At 52.2% G+C, this 18594-nt stretch overlaps 1 protein-coding gene across 4 annotated transcripts in view; it reads left to right on the plus strand.

Moving 5' to 3' along the window:
- The first annotated feature begins 2981 nt into the window (after positions 1-2981).
- The window catches only part of WT1 (Wilms tumor 1), a 56264-nt gene continuing 40651 nt past the window's right edge, over positions 2982-18594 (plus strand). For 2 of the 4 annotated variants that reach the window (XM_012649583.1, XM_012649584.1), the window contains exons 1-3: positions 2982-3806; positions 9534-9656; positions 10059-10161. In XM_012649583.1, the coding sequence (XP_012505037.1) occupies positions 3362-3806; positions 9534-9656; positions 10059-10161 (671 nt within the window). In that variant the 5' untranslated portion in view covers positions 2982-3361. Of the gene's footprint in view, positions 3807-7701; positions 7712-9533; positions 9657-10058; positions 10162-18594 lie in introns of those variants that run through there. The other 2 variants (XM_012649585.1, XM_012649586.1) reach the window with 1 other exon arrangement.

The raw sequence follows: 18594 nt of genomic DNA on the forward strand, positions 1-18594 counted from the left end.
TGTAGAAACGAGGAGTTTAATCTCCAGCTTTGCCATCGATGACCAGGATCCTCTGTGCCACAGATCTCGGCGCAGACGGAGGCAGGAAGGTGAAAGGGAATGTCCAGTCACCTAAAGCCTTCATTTTCCTGGGACCTTGGGCGGGCCTTGCCAGCTGAACTCGAGTGCAGGAGAGCGCCTATCTGCCGGGGCGAGGGGGGGGGGCATGCGGGAGGTACGACCTTCCTTGGGCCAGGCTGTTTGCCCCGCCGCTGAGCCCAGGGCGCCGAGCCCAGCGTAGGGACCCTGTGTCTTAACCGCAGGCAGAGAACATTACCTAGTGGAGGGAGAAGTGGGCGCACGGGGCGCCCTGTGACTGCAAAGGTTTGCGGGTTCCCCAGTGCTGGCTTATGGGCGGGGAGTGGGGAGGGGGGGTCGGTCAGAGGCCTCCTGTCGGGCACTAGGGCTCCGGGACTGCGGGCAGCTCCAGACGCACAGCACTTCTCGGCCCCGCGGGCTGGAGAGAGCTCCTCCCACCGCTTCGGAATACGAAGTCTCGGCGAGAGGGCACCCCGGGTTGAAATGGGGATAGTACCACTGCTCTTCCTCCACTCCCCCTGCCCCCCTGCCAGGATTCTGAGAAAACAAATGGCAGAATTGAGAGGAGTCGTAAGTTTGCTTGGCTCCCCTTTCCTCCCACCCACCTCTGCACCCCACCCCACTCGTGGGCAAAAACTTAATTTTTAAATGTACCGGCAGAGATTTAAGTGTTTTTGCCCCACCTGGGATTCAAAAACACAAAAACTCACATTCAAGCTAGCCTTCTTCCAGATAACACCGCCCCCCCTCAAAAAAAAAAACTTGCAAAGGAGGATGAAAGAAACGAGCTCGGTCTTTTGGTTTGGAAATGGAAGTTCCTGGCTTTTCATAAAGGGCTCCACTTCCCCCGTAGTGCTTGTGGTTAAGGAAAACGACTTGAAGCAGAAATAAAAGGCAGTGATGAGGAGGGAGACACAAGGGTCTGGGCGTTCTAGGGGCAATGTGGCCTTGAGAAGTTTCGTTTCGCAGGAACTTTCTCCACCAAAAAGACCAAATGCGCGTGCCCTCTGCCCATCCGGGCAAGCCCCGCTACAGATTCTGGGGGTTCAGGGATGGGGCGTGAGGAAGAGGAGTGGGCAGAGTGTAGGGGTCCTCGAGAGCCTTTCATTTCTTTCTTCTTTCGTTATTTTTAAAAAAGCTTCTGAGTGAAGACGAAGCGAAGTCAAGCACCAAAAGAAGCGAAGGGAGGTGTCCACAAACGCAAAAGTGGCAGGGGACATAGCCCACGTTCCGGACTTTTACCCTCGGGGTCTCCTGAGCCTACTGGATGCGCAACCCCAAGAGGAGGGAATTGCGCGCCGGCGTGTAGGTCCCGAGCCCCCAAACGCTTTGGGACCGCAGCCGGAATTTACAGCGACGGCGTTTTTTACACGAAGCAAGTTAAAACCAAAGCGTATGAAGTGGAAAGCATGTTAAGGCTACTGAAACGCTGTGTCTTTGTAAAACTGCAACTACCTTGACTGTTGCTTCACATAGGCTTGGCTGGGAAGCTGCGGGCCCCATCCCCGGCCAGCTTGGTGCGACAGGCCAGACTGCAGTCGGCTACTTTCCTCCCAGGCTGCACTATCGGCGCTGCCCCCTTGCGCTCCTGGGCGTTTCCACGAGCCCCTGAAACGCACTTCACTCCGGACTCCCGGCGCTTCTTGCTTATGGGCCGTTTCCCAATAGATCCTGACTACTTTAGAAGAACCAAAAAACCCAAAACAAAACCAATCCCCAAACACCTGCTCTGGGGTGTTACTGCCAAAGAGCGACTAGGCGGAGGAAAAAATCTGATTCGGCGAAGCCAAACTCTCGGAGCTCCCAACTGTTCCAACACTGCCTCGGCCCGTGGGCCCACAGAGGCTCTCCCTGCCCCACTTCTTGGTCTCCCTAACTGGCTTCCGCCTCCTGGTCAATCATTGCGCATCCAGAATAGCAACCCCGACCCTGAGCGCAGGCAATGCTCGGCGGAACTGTTCTAGGAGTCACTCTTTCCTGGCTGGCTTCGTATCCAAACTCTCCCTGTTGCCCCTCCCTCCCCAAAACGGGCGCCAGGATGCTCGAGCCGGAATATACGCAGACTCTGGGCGTTTTCCCCAAGGGTTTTCTTCCCTACTAAAACCATCAGTTGTTTTCCCGGCTTAACCGTAGAAGAATCAAATACTCTTCACTAGAAACGTAAATTTAAGTGCTGCTGACTCCAGTTTTAAGTAGGCGGCAACCACCCTCCGCTGGGCGTAAACCTCGCCAAGTAACCAACTGCCAGACATCAAAACGTGCCCCCCTTATCATAAATGGTGCATCTCCCGGTCACTCAGCTGGGGCACTTTCGCTCGAGTCCCGACCTCCGGAACGCACAAGGGCCGCCCCGCTCCCTAGTGACCCCAAGATCACGACCACCACTCCAACCCAACGGCTTTAGAAGCAAGAGCCGGACTCGCGAGTGCAAAGCAAAGGTATCGTCCTCTTAGAAGCCTGAGAGTTCTCTGCGCTTTCCTGAAGTTCCCGCCCTCTGGGAACCTACCTGCCCCTCCCTCCAAACCGCCCTCTTAGATTATCAGCCCCATCTCTACTCCCACCACCTCCCATGCTGAGGAGACACTCTGCTTACCTGGGGGGACTCGCCAGTGCCGGGAGGCTCGCACACTCGTGAAGACCAAGAAGGGGAGGTGGGGGGAGGGTTGTGCCACACAGGCCAGCCGAGAGCGCGTGGCGGGTAGAAGAGGAGGGTGTCTCCCAGAGGGACGCTCCCTCAGGCCCGCCCCCACCCCCGCTGCGAAGGCTCCCTCCAGGAGCAGCTCGCGCAGCCTGGCCAGGCTAGGGCTGCTGTGTGAATGGAGCGACCGAGCCTCCTGGCTCCTCCTCCTCCCCCGCCGCCAGCCCCTCTTATTTGAGCTTTGGGAAGCTGGGGGCAGCCAGGCAGCTGGGGTAAGGAGTTCAAGGCAGCGCCTACACCCGCGGGCGCTCCGCAATCCGATCGCCTGTCCGCTCCCCCTTCCCGCCCTCCCTCCCACTCATTCACCCACCCAGCGCCGGGACCGCAGCCCAGGAGCCGGGGCCCCGCCGCCTCCTCGCCGCGATCCTGGACTTCCTCCTGCCGCAGCAGCCGGCTTCCACGTGTGCCCCGGAGCCGGCGTCTCAGCACACGCTCCTCTCGGGGCCTGGGTGCCTACAGCAGCCGGAGCAGACGGCGGTACGGGACTCGGGCGGCATCTGGGCCAAGTTAGGCGCGGCTGAGTGGAGCGCCGAACGTCCGCAGGGCCTGTGGAGCCGCGGGGCGTCCGGGGCAGAGCCGCAGCAAATGGGCTCCGACGTGCGGGACCTGAACGCCCTGCTGCCGGCTGTACCCTCACTGGGTGGCGGCGGCGGCTGCGCCCTACCAGTGAGCGGCGCCGCGCAGTGGGCGCCGGTGCTGGACTTCGCGCCCCCGGGCGCTTCGGCTTACGGTTCGCTGGGCGGCCCGGCGCCGCCGCCGGCTCCGCCGCCACCCCCGCCGCCGCCGCCCCACTCCTTTATCAAACAGGAGCCGAGCTGGGGCGGCGCGGAGCCGCACGAGGAGCAGTGCCTGAGCGCCTTCACGGTGCACTTCTCTGGCCAGTTCACCGGCACAGCCGGAGCCTGTCGCTACGGACCCTTCGGTCCTCCTCCTCCGCCCAGCCAGGCTTCCTCCGGCCAGGCCAGGATGTTTCCCAACACGCCCTACCTGCCCAGCTGCCTGGAGAGCCAGCCCGCTATTCGCAACCAGGGTAAGTAGGCCGGGGAGCGCCCCCTACAAGCGGGGCGGTGGCGCCTGAGCTCTAGCTGCGCGCGGGCTCTCCCCTCTCCTACCCCTTCCCTGCCCCAGCTCTAACCCGGCTGCCTCCCCAAGGTTTGTGAGGGTAGCAGAAGCGGCGGCTGGGGAGAGGAGAGCGCAGAGAGGGAGCATGGGCTCGCGACATCCTGCACAGCCAGCCAGAGCGGGAGCCCGACTGTTCGCAAGAGCCGGGAGGCCGTCTGGGGCCCCTCGGAGCCCCGGGGATTCCGAGACTGCTAGGTTTTTGGGGATTGGGACAAGGGGACCAGTGCAGTGTCTGGCTCTGTCTGGGGAAGTGGTTTTGATATTCAAGGTACCACCAAATTGTCACTAGGCATAGGGCTTTTTAGACGTCTAGGCTGTGGATTCGGAATGGGACCAGCGCGACATGAACAAACAGCCTGTGCTGCCTCCGCCGCGCCAAAACGTCCAGGAGCACCTCCAGCTCTTACTAGGGTGTTGGCATACTTTAGGCACGCGATAAGTATCACAGAGCACTAGAATGAGTAAATGTCCTGGCCAGTAATTAAGTGGCTTCCCCGCCTATAGTAGGATAGAAGTGGATGGCTCAGGCAACGGCCACGCAGGCTTGGGGGACGGAAGAGAACCTGATTTATCCGATTCCAAGCTATGCGGGACCAGGTTCTGCCACAGGCAATGGAATGAGGCCTGAGTATCGGCCTTTCTTTCCCTGCGGCTAGGGCGCCTTCTCGTCGTGTAAACGCGGGGCTTGGCTGGGGAAAGATTTCTTCAAGACTCCGGTGTAGAAGAAGGACAAATGTATTTGCTGTCTTCAGTGAGTGTACCAGGGACCATGGCGCACAAGTGTCATGTGTTTTCTAATCCTACGCTGGGGCCCGCGCACCTCTCTTTCGCCGAGGCCGGCGCGCACCGAGGGTGCAGAAACCCTGGAGTTTGGCCTCTTCATTTATTCTCATTGGGTTTCTGCGTGTTTGAGAACCTAAGCCAGTAGGTTTGATATGATATTTTAGGAAGCACTTTACTAACACAATGGTAGGTGCTTTTCCTGGAGCAAAAATTCGTGGGGGCTTAGGGACTGGGATGTTTTGGAACGCGTGGGATGGGAGAAGCCAAGTGTGTACTGTTTGCGGGAGGTGCCAGGGCTCCCAAAGCGTGGAAGAAGGGCTTTGTTTTTGCCACTCTTGCCCTCGCCTTATAAACGCGTATCTCCTACTTTCGTCCAGCGGACAGCACCTGGCCCATCCGAAGCCCTGCAGAACCAACACCACCCTTTCGCCCAGAGAATCTGGGACCAGTGCCCCGCGGAGGAACCTCAAGCAGACCCAAGGAGTCCATCCGCTCTAGGTCTTTCGTTGGTGAAATTAGTGTTTCCTACTCAAGGGATATGGGAATAACACTGTGCTCTCTCAGAGGCTCGTTGTTGTCAGATTGTGCCACCTTCATTTAGCAGGCTGGTGTTACTTTTGGCAAATTTCCAGGTCTCAGTTTCGCCGTCTGTAAGAGGTGAGCTGAGATGGGCAACGTGGATATTGGGTCCAGCCAGAAGATATATGCCAGAGATTCAGAAGCCTGACTTTTTCTTCCAGCTTGAGGCTCTAAATACAGAACGCGACAGCCCATCTAAACATGACTGGGTGAGAAACCCAGCCACTGGCAGGCAGGTGTGTGATGTGAGGCTCTGTGTGCATGCATGTTATTAGGAGAATCCTGAGATACTATCTGATATATGCCCCTGGGTCACAAAATACTACTGCGCCATTACTATTATTATTATTATTGTCCATCTTGGGTCAGTGGGGAATTTTTGAAACCTGGGCTCTGTCACTTCGGTTTGAGTGCCCTGTGTCCAGCCCTCTTCAGGGCAGGTCTGGTGTTCCAGGTCCCATCAACCAAGCGTGGGAGCGGGATTGTGGGCCTCACAGCCAGCAGGCATTACACTTCTCCAGATTCCTCTATAGTAGACAGGCCTGGCTGCCACAGAGAAAAAGAGCTTGGGAACTGGGCACGACTAGCAGGTGAATGTGTCCTCCCTCTCCACCCTGGGGGAAAATCCCAATGGAGAGAGGGCCCCAGATTCAGATCATATAACCTGTAAGCTGGTTCTTGTCTGCAGGCTTAAGTTTTCACCAGAAATAAAAACATTAATAGATCAAGCATGTGCAGCCTTTGGGGCTCATTGGGAGCTGGGGTGGGATGTGAGACGCCCTCCACCCCTACCCAGGAGTCAGCAACAAGGGCAGCCCTCAGGTCTCAAGATTCTGGATTTACTCTTCTGATTTCTGGGGTTCTTGCTGCTCCCCCCAGGAACAGCCTGGCTGAAGGCTTGGGCTGTGAGAGGCATGGGCATCGGCTCCTTCTCTCAAAAGTGTGGGAATGGCCATCAGTGTGCCAAGGCCAAACTCCAGAGAAGAGGAATGGAGGCTGTCTCTGGATCCCTAGGGCAGCCTAGCCATGGCCCACAGGCAAGGGCAATGGCTGGTGCCCACTCACACCCCCTCCAAACTTCACAACCATGTTGATTTAATAAATTTCTTAAATATTATAGCTGGGATCTTATATTCTAAACATTAATTTAGCAAACATCACGCGCCCACTCTGCCAGGTGCTGGGACTAACTATTAAGACAATTAATGGCCTCCAGAACCTTTGCAAGAAGCGCACAGCCTGACACTGGAGGAGCTCCCTATTTTCGGATGAGGAAGTGGAAGGTCTATGAGATTAGGTGTGCAAGAGGTCTCAGTTTGTGGCAGAGCTGGGTCTGGAACCCAGACCATTCTAGGCTATTTCTACCACCCTTTTCAGGGATCTTGGCCCCACTGTTGAGACGTATTTCTCCTGGCCTGCTGGATGGGCACTGAACTCCCTGCAGTCTGTGTGTGTGAGTTGAAGGGTGTGTCAGATGTAGGATGAGGACTTGGGTAGTCCAAACTAAATGCAGGGCTAAGAGAGAGGGAAAAATGTTGCTTGCCAGTCACTTCCTGATCCCCCAGTTCTGCTGTCGGGCAGAACTCTAACACAGGATCTGGCCTTGAGACCACCAGGCACCCTAGAGTAACGTGGGGAGGCAGCTAAGCCCAGGGCCAAAGGCTCCCCCTTCCCATCACATAGGAGAGGGTATTTCGTTGGGGTACAGGTTTTCTCAGCTCTCGCCGCTGCAGCTGCAGTCATCATTTTCAGCCTTCCTAGCACCTTCCTGAAGGAGCCTGCTGTCCATTCCACCCCTCAGCTCCCCAGGGGCTGGCAGGGCCAGGCGGTTTCTGGGCTTCTCCGCAGCCGCGAGCAGGGGAGGAAGGATCAGAGCGCTTCTCGCCTCATCCTAAGGTCAAGGTTGCACCTCCCATCTCAGGCCGGGACTAACCGTGGGAAAGGCACTGTCTTGGCCACTACAGCCTCTCCCTCCAAGGCCTGTACAAGGAGCCTTTGAACACGCTGCTCCTTCCAGCCGGCAGCTGTCCCTCCCCCCGGCCGGCCCCAGCCCCCGCACTCTCTGTGCCAGGCCCAGCGCGGGGCTGGGGGACAGCGCTCTCTAATCAGACTCATGTCCGATAAGCTTCTAATTAAAAGAGCCCTCTCTCCGCTTCGCGGGCTCTTTCGCCACTGCCCTACCTGGGGGAACTGAGGGAGGGGTTTCGAGCCCCGGTGCCCGCCAAGGTCTGCGTGTCCTGTCTCAGAGTGGGGGCGGGTAGGGAGCCTGGCCGGCACCGGCACCCTCGGCCGGAGTTCCAGGGTGCGGAGCGACCGCGGCCTGCGCCCAGCAGCTGCAGTTCAGGACCCGCCGCCCTCCCGCGCACCGACTGTTGCTTTGCGGAGCAGGGCTCTGAGGACTGCGCGGTGCCACGGGTCACTACCTGCTCTTCAGCCCAGGAATGGAAAAGGGTTCGTCTAGAAAAAATTTATCTGTCGCTTCTATTTCTCCTCTGTACTTAAAAAATGCCCTTTCAGAAATTCCACCTTCCCCTCTGGGCAAAATTGGGTGCCCGGAGCCAAATTTCGTTGGTAAGCTATCTGTAGGCCTCAAACAGGACCGGGCCTCCACTTTCACAAGGAAGTCCCTGGAAGCCCAAGCTAGCTCACCCATGCCTGAGAACTAAGGGGGCCGGCCGCGCGTTATCTTTGCCCACTTAGCAGGCGAGAAATAGAGGCCCTCTGGGGTCGTGCAGGTTATAAAAGCTGGTGGCTTCTTAAATCCTCAACCTGTGGCGTTGACCCTGCGTGAGACTTAAGCCAGACCTGTACGGTATAGTTACGATTTGCTCCCCGCCCCCTACTCTAACACACCATCCTCCTGCTCCGGAGATACAAGCTCCTTTTTTGTTTTCCGGGTGGGTGGCAGTGTGTTTCTAAGATGGGGGTAAGGGCTTCCTTTTTCTGTCCTGTTTAAGTCTTGGAAGACACTTGTTGCAGAACGTTGGACATACCGGGCAAGAGTAGAGGAATGGAGGTTGTTTGCCCCAACGCCTGAGAATTTTGTGGGGTTTGGAGACCAAACACCGTCGGGGGTCAGTCGCTGGGCTAGGTGGAACTGAGGATGGCGGAGTGGTCCTGCAGGGAGCCCTTGGGAGCAGCCGACTGGTCTCTTTTGCTGCTTGGCCACTGACTCCCCAGGCTGCACTAGAAGTAGAGGAGTCCACCTTTGGGTTCAGGGACCAAGGACTGAGCTTTTTTAGCCAGACCATGCTTTTTCCCCAGAGGTGGCAACAGCTTTCCGGAGGCTGATGGGGTATATGTTTAAAGCAATTTAATAAAAATCATAAAAGGCTATGTTTTCCAACTGAGACAACCCATTCCTTTACTCGCTTTCGGAGAGATGGGTAGGAACACAGGTGATACTGCCCTTGGCAGTTTCTCGGCAGGGAAACCGAGGCAGAAGGCCCGTGCACTGCCTAGGAGGGAAAAAGAGACACACTATGGAGACACACTCTAAAAGAAACCAGTGTTCGGGCCTAGGGAGCGAGGAAATTGGCCCCTACAGCAGTGGTCAGAATCTGACCCTCTGGGCGCCAGGTGGGTCGGAGAGGGGGAGGAGGAGGACGCAGGATTGAGGACGAGGGCCCAACTGGAAGGGCCCCTTCTTTTCCCCTCTCACTTCTTTGTCCCCTCGCCGGCTTTCCCGAGGGCCTCGAGTGTTGTGGTGTTGGGTCCTGCAGCCCCAGACAGATAACATTACCCGGTAATTACTCTCCCCATTTTAAGACCAGACCGTTTAACTGGCTCCGAGTAATTAATGAAAGTTGGTGCGCGGGCCCTTGATTTACAGCTCGGAGTCAGCGCGGGGTCAGCCGAGCAGATTCATTTCGCTCGCTCGCGCTGCCCCTGCGCGAGAGCCGCAGTGTTTGTTTTGGGGAAGAACAACTTTCTCCGCTGAGCGGGCGACGGTTTTTATACTTAACCTGCCAGGGTTTCGCTGCAGAAGCCGCAGACACGGTGGAAGACAGAGGCATAAACAAATTGGGAGACAGCGGGGATGTCAGGGTTTTAGTCGTCAAAGGGCGGGGAAGCCTGTCCCGAGATCACACCTGCGGATGTGGGCCCGCTTCCGGCTGGAAGTCCTGGAGGCTGGTGGGGCGGGGCTACCCTCCGCTGGGCATCCGAATAGTGGGGTCGACACCTCCGCCCCGCCCGGGTTCTTGCTCCGACCCATGGTCCCTGTCTCCCCCGAGCCCTGCTGACACTGTGCTTCTCTCTGCCGCTCCCGCAGGATACAGCACGGTCACCTTCGACGGGACGCCCAGCTACGGCCACACGCCCTCGCACCACGCGGCGCAGTTCCCCAACCACTCTTTCAAGCATGAGGATCCCATGGGCCAGCAAGGCTCTCTGGGTAAGCGGGAGGGAACGAAGTAGGGTAATTCTCCCCTTGGTCACGCTACCCCCGCCAAGGAATTTCCAACCCACAGCAAATTGGGGGAGGGAGAGGAGGAAATCTAAAGGACCTTAGAAATAGCCCAATTTTACTCTATTTAAAAGACTGAGTCTCCTTCCATCCCAAATGTGGTAGGGGCAAAGCCATTCAACCAAGTTTACGAATGTCGCGAGGTGCACCGCGCGGCGACGGCGAAGGGAACGTAAAGTGAGCAGCCTGGCTCTTTACGTTCTGGACCGCCTCGCTCTGCACGCCCTGCATCCGGCCCGATGTCCCTAGCTCAGCCTGGGGCCCAGCTCAGGATGCTCGCATTTCCCCCACCCGCGGCCTCTTACCCCGAGTCCTTCGGACTCTCCACAGGTGAGCAGCAGTACTCGGTGCCGCCCCCAGTCTATGGCTGCCACACCCCCACCGACAGCTGCACTGGCAGCCAGGCCCTGCTGCTGAGGACGCCCTACAGCAGGTAGGAAGGCGCTGGGACCGTGTCTGAGTCCCTGGGACCTGGGAGGGGGCGCGCAAGCCGAAGGCGAAGGCGCGGGACGTCCCACGTGGGGCAACCCGGGATTCGGGCGTGCAGGGTCCTGGAGGCAGAAGACCTAGCTACTTAGAGCAAATTAAAGCTGTTATCCCCGGCCTTCTGGTTGTTCTTTCTTTGCATATGTAAATGAGGGCAATTACAGTTTGGAGCTGAAGAAGGAGGAGCGGCACTTCGAAATTATTTTTATTTTTTAAAGAGTCTTTGCTAGGAAGAAGTTACCTTCCAAAGATTAAACACGGAGTCCACTCCCGCTCCGTTCTTCTCACTCTTCAAACCCCTCCTCGCCCACTGGCCACACCGGCTAAAGGACTTCGAGGGCGCGTACCTTGGCCACAGCCTTCTCCCCACCCCGCGGCAGGTTTGTGGGCGTCCTTCCCAGCGCCCCGGCTACGCACTGGGACCCTGGCCTGTGAGCGGGATGGTGGTCGGGTTGCAACAGGGCCGGTCGGGGGAGCCTGCTCCAGCCCGCATCTCACCTTCTTCCTGTTCGTCGGAGGCCAAAGACCAGCTTCTTTCTCCTCCAAGCGTTTTCTGTGTTCCGGTCTTCCTTTTCTCGCCTCTCGCTCCACCCTCCACCTTCTCTCCCCAAAATTTATTCTTCAACTTTGGGTGAACTTGGCTGGCATCCCGCGTCTCCGATAGGGTTGCCTAGTAACTGTAGCACACAGTCCGGCCTGCGCAGGGCGGGAAAGTGGGGCGGCGCAGGGAAGTGGCAGCGCGCGGCCTTTGGGGCCTCAGGATTGGGCGCACATGACCTCATAGCTCCCCCCCTCCCGGGTGCTGCGGAGATCCTGACACCGACTGCCCCCAAACCCATCCCATCCTCCCACCCCTCCGCGCGGGGACCCGGGGCTGACGTCAAGGGAAGGAGGTAGTGAGGTAATGAAGGAAGGAAAAGAGCCTGCCCGGGGAGATTGGGTGGGGGAACGGCCGCCCCTGGGGGACCTCGCATCCCGCAGGTGGAGGAGGGGCGGGAGTCCTGGCTCCACGTCCGCAGCGGCGCATCCCAGTGCCCCGGCTGCATTTAGGGGATTGAGCCTGGGACTGGCCTGACTCTCCCATCAGGGGCCTTGTAGTTTCTAGAGAGGTACGGGGACGCGCCTCTTCTGTTTCTGACGGCTGAGGCGTGCGGACAGGGGAAACCTTTCCCTTTGATCTGAAAATCTGGCATATCAAATCGAATCTCGGATTCTCATCACTTTTGCGCGGGGTGGGGCGTAGGGGAGGAATAAATGTGCGCAGGTTACACAGATAGAAGTAGAATGGTCACACTTCCTTATCCTCCTTCTTCTCCCTTCCTAGCTAGAAACCAGTTCTGATCTGCACCGCAGGCTCAGCATTCTGCCCCAAGCCCGCCAGCTCGGCGCCTCCCTTCGGTGGGTCACGTCCCTGGAATGGGTGCAGGATTTGCACCCATTCTGAACCCCCTCCCCTGGCTAAAACTGGCGGGGTCATTGCCATCCTTCTTGAGTAGCTGCTCCCGCCTGTTGCCAGGTGTCATTGCTGTTATTCTAGTGGCCGTGGAGGGGCAGTTGGAAGGGTTCCCCATGGAATGACCTTGACACACCTCTCGCTTTTTGGCTCCTTGTGGATTCAGCTGATGTCTCACCCCAGACTGGGAGGAAGGCCTTGGTGCCGGTGTGGGCGCTGTTGAGATGGGCCGGGATACCCCCTTGGGGGTTGGGGACTGGGAGGAGTTGCAGTGTCGACTTCTCAGGACACACGCCCCCCCTTACTTTCCTCTCTCCCAAGCCTGGACTCACTCTGTGGGACATTAGGAAGGGGCCCATCGGAGGGACTGAACAGCCTAGAAAGAGAAGGAGTCCAGGATAAAGTGCTACAACTGCTGGTTTCATAGCAATTCTCCAAACAGTCTCTGTGGTGGATTTTGACTTAGGTCTGAATTTATGGTTGCTATGGAAGTAGGAAAATAACTCAAATTGCATTTTATACATAAATTTTCACATTTCCTAATCCAACTTCTAGTTGGCCGTTATAAAGCAATTTTGTCAGATTCATCTTTCAGAAACATGTGCTTATTCTTTCTGTGTCATTTTGGAACTTCCTTTGGTCCTGTTATTTTTACACAAATCTCATAAAAATACCATTTTCCCCTGTTACAGAAAATTTCTCAAGTAATAACATCTCAAAAAAGAATTTTGTGGCTAGTGTAGGAAAAGAGTTTGCTCCTTTGAAGTTTGTACTCTCTGAGTCTTTGAAGCTCCATCTACCCTAAATTCACAACATTTTCTAATGACTTTTCAAAGATCCTGTGCCTCTCCTGCAGTAACGGTGAATGGGCAGGTATAGGGATGTTTTAAAATTGCACCAACATTACTGCAGTTGTATGGTTTTCTTCTTTCCTACTTCTAAAAAAAATTGAAAGGGTATTTAAATGCTTCTGTGGATGAAATGTTTGAAAAAGCTTAGAAAATAGGACTAATCTTTAATTGCTTAATGGCCTAACTTTTGGAGTTTGGATATTCCGCTGTGCTTCTACTGGTTTCTGGTTCCATTCTTTTTTCTGTCTGAAATTGGGAACTTCTGGGAAAAAACTTGTTTGTATTTTGTTTGCCTTGTTGAACCTGACACCCTGAGGCAGACTACCCCACTTCTTTTCCCCTGTCCCCCAAAAGCTTCTGTCTCCCCAATCTTGGGATCTAGTTTCCCTTTCCACCCTGAAATAAAGATAATGGTACATATCTGACATTAAATATGCAGCGTACAATGTGAGTTTGCTTTGAGGAAATTCTCAAAATCCCAATTCTTTCCTTGCCCCTACACAATTCCGTCCTTTCCCTCAGGTAACAGATCTGAGGAGTTATGGCTACATATACTCGCACGTGGATATGAACAACAGTGAATAGAAAATGCACCCAGTCAACTTACGGGAAGAGATAGGAGGTGGTTTCCCCCATCTTCTCTATCCTCTGTCCCCCAGTATTGGAGATGGGTAGAGTTTTGTCTAAAGGTCACTAGACTTCTGAAACCAGGTGTTGATCCTTATGGAACCCAGTGATCATAGCTGGATGAAAGCATACATCTCTATACCATAATATCTAGGATTTGCTGCATGTTGACTGCATGTTGCCGGGCACTACGATAGTGCTTCATTCAGTTCACTCATTTACCCCTCTGACTACTCTATGAGGTAAGTGCTATAATATGTATTGTATTGATGATAAAATACATTTGAAGACTCAAAGTAACTTGCTCAAGGTTACACAGTGAATGAGAGTCAGAACCAGGATTTGATCCTCAGTCTCTCTGACTTCGGAGCCCACCTGTATTCTGAATGTGAGTGCTTCTAGACCACTCAGGGTTCCCCATCTGGATTATTTCCCTTGCACAGTCCATGCCAGCACTTGTACTGATAAATAATAAGAACAAATGCTCATGTAGATGTACTACATGCCAGGTCCCATGGAAAGCACTTTACAAGTATTGGCTTACTTAATCCACCTAACAAGTCTTTGAGGTAGGCAATAGGCTATCACCCCCATTTTACAGAAGAGGAACCTGAGGTCTGGAGAGCTAAATTTCCCCAGTGTGACACCATAAGGGACAGAATTGGTGTTCAAATTAAGGTATTGAGGATCCAGAATCCATCCTCCTACCCTCTGTACCTTACTTCTTTTCCAGATGGATAAGTGCCATTCTCTTTCTGAAGGTGGCAGCTGTGCTTGGTCCTGCTAGAGGAAGGTCTTTATTTCCTGCAGGTGTGAAAGAAGTCCCATTATCTGTTAGTTTGACCCATAGCTTTTGATAGAAAGCTCTTATTGGTTTGGGGACAGTACTTTCCCTGGTAGGTATGGTCAGAAGCAGACTTGAGCATTCTCTTGAAGTCTTAACACACAAAGAAGCTGTCATATCTTTCAAACTCCAGACTCCTCCAGCTTCATCTTTACCTCTGGGTGTGAATTATTGGGGTAAAGTTCAGTCCAGGCACCTAAACAGTCCCAGGGCGAAGACCTTTCTCCCTGTCCATCCAGACCTAGGAGGAAGGACTGCTTCCAGGGCCACCCTGGTTTGTGCCTGCCCAGAGGTAAGATCCTATAGAAGGGTGTAACCCATGTTCTCCTGGTGGAGGGAGGGAGTAATGAGGTCCAACCTCAGTAGGCACAATTTTTTCCAATTTCCACCCAGAAAAGACAGCTAGCTGGGGCTTCTCTGCTCTCTTCCCTTGAGCCCCGCTGACCTCCTTGGAGCCCCAAGGCTCTGACTCATGAATTGGTCCTTACAGCTGCTTAGAAATTTCTGTGCACTGTGTTTGAAAAAATATTACCATGCATACTGGTTGGGTTTTTTTTTAGACACTCTAGTCTTTTCCCTTTCTCTTTGCTCTTTTATTAGGTTTGCATATTCTTCTTTAGTAACTGTGGTACCTATTTAAATGAGGACATTTCTTTTTGCCATACTTTTTCCCTTTAGCAGGTAAAACTGCTTCAACTCTGGAAGCAATAGTTGCTGGTTTGACTATTTTTAATTGAATGTTGGTGATTCACAAATGGTGCCTTTGACAGTGGAGCTTGTTACCAGTAGACTGTCATTCAGGTGAGAGAAACTTCCTTAGCAGCTATGGAGTTTCTGGGGAATCTTGGGTTCCACAAGTCAGTGAGAAATGCATGGTCCACCATTCAGGTTGGCCTTCAACATAGACATACATCAGATGACAGCTCGTGCCCAAGAAAATAAAATCATAATTAATAAATCTCTTTTCCCTTGTGTACTTATATACATTTAACATAGTATTTGCACTTAGTACAATATTAATATTTGTTTCCCACATAGGTAGACAGAAGGTGGAAGGTCTAACGTGGCTTCCAGGGTGGTGGGCAATGTTATCAAAGCCAAGGGCTTGAATTAAATTCATCTCCGGGGAGGGGTAAAAATCTAGTTCCAAATATTCCTGTATCTTTTGTGCTGACCAAGTGTTTATTAATAGAAATTGAATCCCCAGTGGGTTTTTCTTTGGTTAGCTGTGAGCTTGAGAGAAATTACAATACCAAGAGAGTGACTGTGAAATAATTATTCATCCTAGCCTGCTGGGCAGAAATTTCTGGGCAAGCAGCCTCCAGGGCACCTTGGAGGGAAGAGGACAGGAAAAGGGTGCATGGAAGTCTGGCTGCAGCCTCCATGCATGAGCCTTAGTTATCAGATAGAGGTAAAGCCACAGAGGCCTTTCTGTTAGCATGGGGCAGAGCTGTTACAGCAAAAGCTGGAAACATGAATTCTGATCACAGTGATCTCTACTTTTTTGGCTTTTTTTTTTTTTGATCCTGTGGGGAAAGTCTTTACTTCTACCAAGACGTTGCTTTGCCAGCCAGCAACCACATGGCAGAGGTGACCCTAATCTCCACCAGGTTCAACAGTTCCATTCCAGTGGTGACATGAACTTTTCTTCCTTGTTCTACTGAATATAGTAAACACACTTAAAATTGGAAATGTGCTTGAATCACACATGCATTTGAAGAGTGGAGGAGTTCTAGTCTAGATAATAGCTGAGGTTTTTTTTTTTTTTTTTCCTTTCTTTTTGTGCAGAGGTCGAGAACTCAGTAATACTGCAGTCCAGGCCAAAACAAACTCTATATGATCTACTACTGGTTTCCTTTTAAGTTCCCTTTTTGCTAGGACTGACTTCCTTTTATTTTACTCCAACTTGCATTAATCCCAGTTAGAGAAGTTTCTTTCCTCTCTCCTTTGCCTCCAACTTCAAACATTTCTTACATAGGAAACAAGTGACTTTTTTTTTTTTTTAAAGATCTACTTAAAAATATATAAAGGACATCATGACTTTTGGAATATATTTTGGCAGACTGCAATTTCAGAGTTCACTTCCGAGCAGGCAGAGCTAGACGGTTGGAGTTGAAATGCCTACGTGACCACTGCGGTTGCTGGGAGCCGAGCCACCTGCTTATCTGATCTCCTCTGGGAATGGAGTGGTCGACACCTACAGTGGTGGTTATTTAATAATTAGATGCTTCATTTGCCAGAAGCCATATTAATTCCTTGAATGGTGCTGTCCCTTTCCGTGGGCTTCCATGATGAAGCTGAGTGTTGACGGATCAGAGCCTGAGCATGCTTGGGCCCAGTATTTTTAGTTCAAGTTCACATTTTGTCCTCACCCCAGCAGCAGTTATTGTCATTGCTGTCATTCACTTCCAGTAGAAAAGTTGTGCTAGCCAGACCGACTGCCTGAGCCTTTCAGGAGCCAGCAGAAGGCAGGATGTGGTTAAAACTGTGCTCTGATCCTATCTCTTGCCTCAGGAAACCTATTAGTAGCTTGGGGATTTTCTGAAAGTCCTTCTCTCTCCTCTGGCCTCCTCACTTTCTCTCCCCTTCTGAGGGTTTGCAGGTCTGAGCTATCAGGACAACTAGAATCACAAAAGCAGGGCTCCTACTGGGATCTTGGGACACTATCTTTAGTTAGCTGAAGAGGATGCATTGGGCATCCTGCATGTTGTCACTTTCTGAAGACAGAGTAGGTCACGATGTTCCCTTGAGATGTTCTCTTTCACCTCCAGACTCTTGTGTGTATTATTATTATTATTAATATTATTATTATATAAATGGTAGTGAGAAGACAAAACTCAGAGGCTAAATAATGCCAGGCTGCCTTTAAAGGAGCAGGGACGGGTGGGATTGGGGGCATCCAGCATGGCAGCAGAAGGCACCTCTCTGAGCCCCGGTTCTCAGCTGATTGATGGGGATCGTAAATAAACCTACCTCACAAAGTTGTGAGCAATGTTGAGGACATTTGAAAGTGCTGTGCAAAATTTGGTAGGTTAGAGAAAACGAAAACGCATGATCTGGATCACCTTCTAAGGGCCTTTATGGGCATTACTGTCTTTGGGCCTCACAACATTCCTGTAAAGTCAGACTGATTGAGATTAATGTTCCCATTTGACAGATGAGAAAACTGAGGTGCTGAACTGATTTACTCAATGTCCCAAAACTTACAGAGTAGCACTGTCCAATAGAAACATAATGCAAGCCATACATGTAATTTGAAATTTGCTAGTAACCATTTTAACAAAATAAGGAACAGTGAAATTAATTTTCAGATATTGTGTTTAACTCAATATAGCCAATATTATCGTTTCAGTGTATAGCATTAGCCATATTTCAAGTGCTTAATAGCCACATGTGGCTACCATATTAGTGCAACACAAGAGTATTTATTAAGCACCCACTGGGAAGATTCATGTATGTAAAACATAGATCCTGTATTTGAGCAAGCTTGCTTTCTGTGGGCCAAGAAAATGCCTTTTAAAATATTTTCTCTTTGGGGTACTTCTTTCTAGAGGACCCTTAGGAATCACCGGACTGTTCTTTAAGTCTGTGAGAAAATTCATAAGGTTAGATATTTGGGATTCATTCACCCTTCTGCATAAACTTCTGTCACTCATCTTGTTTCCCCAGCCCTCCTGAAAATTATGATTTTCGTCGTCTTAGGCAAGGATGAAATAATTTCAGAAAGCTCCCACATCCCAACAGGGTCTAGGAAAATTGTCAACTGAGACTGAGTGATTTTTGTTGGCGAACAATTTTTTAAAAAATTAGTGACAAAAATATAGAGCTGCCTGGGGAATACAATGCCTGTTGGCGGAGATTAATGGCGAGATTAATAAATGGATTGCTTGATGAAAAGGCACAGGAGAACAAAAACCAGTAGAGAGACTGTGGAGGAGGCTGCTTATTAATGAACTGTCAGCCCAAAGAAAGTTCAAGAAACTCTCCTGTGGTAAATGCAGCAGGCTGGCACTTCTAATAAAAGTTGGGGTCCTTCAGGAATTAATTACACCGGCCTTACAGCAAGAATTTGTGGAATTGCGAAACGTAGTGGCACAGACCAGCACGGCTGCTGCTGCGAACGGGGAAGCTGCCGGAGAAACTAATCATTTTTTTTTTCATTGATATGTGGGATATTGTAGTAGCATAATAGCTGGTCAGACACGGGGATGAATGATGGGCTCCAGAAATACACTGACTAATGAAACTACACATACTTTGAGTTTGAAGTCACTTTACTTTTCATGTGCAAAAATTCCCACCTGGAATCTGATTTCCTCCTTCTCCTGTGTACCTGCCACTAAGGAGTTCCAAATAATTTTCCAAATAATTTTCAGAGTGATTACGTGAGAGTCAGATGGACCCAACCATGATTTATCAAGCTATGTGGAGAGCGTGCACAGAATTCATTTATTCCAAGTTGCTGTAATTTCCCTCACCCCTCCACAAGTTCCCAGTTTGGTGGGCCGGAAAAAACTCTTTCTGAATTAAAATTTGGTGTTGCCTCTGCCCAAGGAAGCAACCCGAAGGAATACCATGACAAGACGGAGAGATTGTCCAGCATTT

This window comes from Propithecus coquereli, unplaced genomic scaffold, assembly GCF_000956105.1.
Source record: "Propithecus coquereli isolate 6110/MARCELLA unplaced genomic scaffold, Pcoq_1.0 Scaffold30, whole genome shotgun sequence".
In the NCBI taxonomy this organism is placed as follows: Eukaryota; Metazoa; Chordata; class Mammalia; order Primates; family Indriidae; genus Propithecus; species Propithecus coquereli.